At 43.6% G+C, this 1851-nt stretch overlaps 1 protein-coding gene across 1 annotated transcript; it reads left to right on the top strand.

Moving 5' to 3' along the window:
- Positions 1-759: 759 nt before the first annotated feature.
- LOC129015671 (large ribosomal subunit protein eL33-like) lies at positions 760-1120 on the top strand. The gene has a single exon (XM_054454100.2). It carries the CDS (start codon positions 760-762, stop codon positions 1102-1104), a length of 345 nt encoding a protein of 114 aa, XP_054310075.2. The 3' UTR covers positions 1105-1120.
- The last annotated feature ends 731 nt before the right edge of the window (positions 1121-1851 follow it).

The following is a 1851-nucleotide window of genomic DNA, read 5'->3' as shown; positions in this document are numbered from 1 at the left end:
CATCCAGAGCAGGGTGAGAAGGGTCTCTGTCCCCACCAGGTGCTTGAGTGTACAGCAGGAGGTCAGAGGCTGAAGAATATATTATAGGAGACATCAGAGACTGGAATAGATGGCAGCTTCATGAAGTGGTGGAGACAGAGGTGTAGTGGGGAGAGGGCAGAATACTAACTCAGAGCACCAGGAATCTTAAAAGAAAATGGCTGAACCTAGACCCTTACCTCACACCATAGACAACAATTAACTCAAAATGAATCATGGACCTAAATGTAAGAACTAAAACTATAAAACAACCAGAAGCGAACATAGGAGAAACTCTTTGTGGCCTTGGATTTGGCAAAGATTTCCTAACTAGTACACAAAAAGCACAAGCTGTAAAGATAATCAATACAATCTTCATCAAGATTTAAAATTTTGTGGGCTGGGTACAGTGGCTCATGCCTGTAATCCCAGCATTTTGGGTGGCTGAGTGGGCAGATCACTTGAGGTCAGGAGTTCAAGACCAACCTGGCCAAAATGGTGAAACCCTGTCTCTACTAAAAATACAAAAATTAGCTGGGCGTGGTGGCAGGCATGTGTAATCTCAGCTACTCGGGCAGCTGAGGCACAAGAATTAAGTGAACTCTGGAGCTGAGATCATGCCACTGCACTCCAGCCTGGGCAATAGAGTAAGACTCCTTCTCAAAAAAAAAAATATATATATCTTTCCGCCATCTTGGATCCTGTGGAGGCCTGCTGGGAACAGGACTTCTAAAAGAAAACATGTCTGGAAGGCTGTGGTCCAAGGCCATTTTTGCTGGGTATAAGCGGGGTCTCCAGAACCAAAGGGAGCACACAGCTCTTCTTAAAATTGAAGGTGATTATGCCCCAGATGAAACAGAATTCTATTTGGGCAAGAGATGCACTTATGTATACAAAGCAAAGAACAACACAGTGACTCCAGGCGGCAAACAAAACAAAACCAGAGTAATCTGGGGAAAGCTAACTCAGGCCCATGGAAACAGTGGCATGTTTCATGCCAAGTTCCAAAGGAATCTTCCTGCTAAGGCAGGAAGCCTGTCATGGGGACACAGAATCCGAGTGATGCTGTACCCCTCAAGGATTTAAACTAATGAAAAGTCAATAAATATACATGGATTTGTGCTCTTGTAAAAAATAAATAAAATAAAAATAAAAAAGATTTAAAACTTCTGTGCTTCAAAATGCACTGCTACAAAAATGAAGAAATATGGACCAAGTGCAGTAGCTCACACCTGTAGTCCCAGCACTTTGGGAGTCCGAGGTGGGTAGATCACTTGAGGTCAGGAGTTCACGACCAGCCTGGCCAACATGGTGAAACCCCGTCTCTGCCAAAAATACAAAAATTAGCCAGGTGTGGTGGTGGGCACCTGTAATCCCAGCTACTTGGGAGGCTGAGGCACGAGAATCGCTTGAACCCAGAGGCAGAGGTTGCAGTGAGCTGAGATGGCACCACTGCACCCCAGCCTGGGTGACAGAGCGAAACTGTCTCAAAATACAAAAACAAAACCAATAAAAAGGGTAAAAATTTTGAAGAGACACTTCACCAAACAAGATGTTTGGATGGCAAGTAAGCATATGAAAAGATGCTCAACATCATTAGTCATTAGAGAAGTACAAATTAAAATTACAATGAGATACTACTACACACCCACTAGAATGGCTAAAATTAAAAAGACTGGCCATACCTAGTGTTGACAAGGATAAAGAGCAGCTGCAACTCTCATAAACAGCTGGTGTGGATAGAAAATGGTTCAACCACTTTGGAAAACAGTTGACAGTTTCTTTAAAAGTTGAACATATGGCCGGGCGCAGTGGCTCACGCCTGTAATCCCA

Source organism: Pongo pygmaeus, chromosome 18, assembly GCF_028885625.2.
Source record: "Pongo pygmaeus isolate AG05252 chromosome 18, NHGRI_mPonPyg2-v2.0_pri, whole genome shotgun sequence".
In the NCBI taxonomy this organism is placed as follows: domain Eukaryota; kingdom Metazoa; phylum Chordata; class Mammalia; order Primates; family Hominidae; genus Pongo; species Pongo pygmaeus.
The sequence above is the reverse complement of the archived record's forward strand: the minus strand, read 5'-3'. Positions and strand labels throughout refer to the sequence as shown.

Coding starts and splice junctions, on each gene's coding strand:
- LOC129015671 (XM_054454100.2), top strand. CDS start 760: ATGTCTGGAAGGCTGTGGTCCAAGGCCATTTTTGCTGGGTATAAGCGG.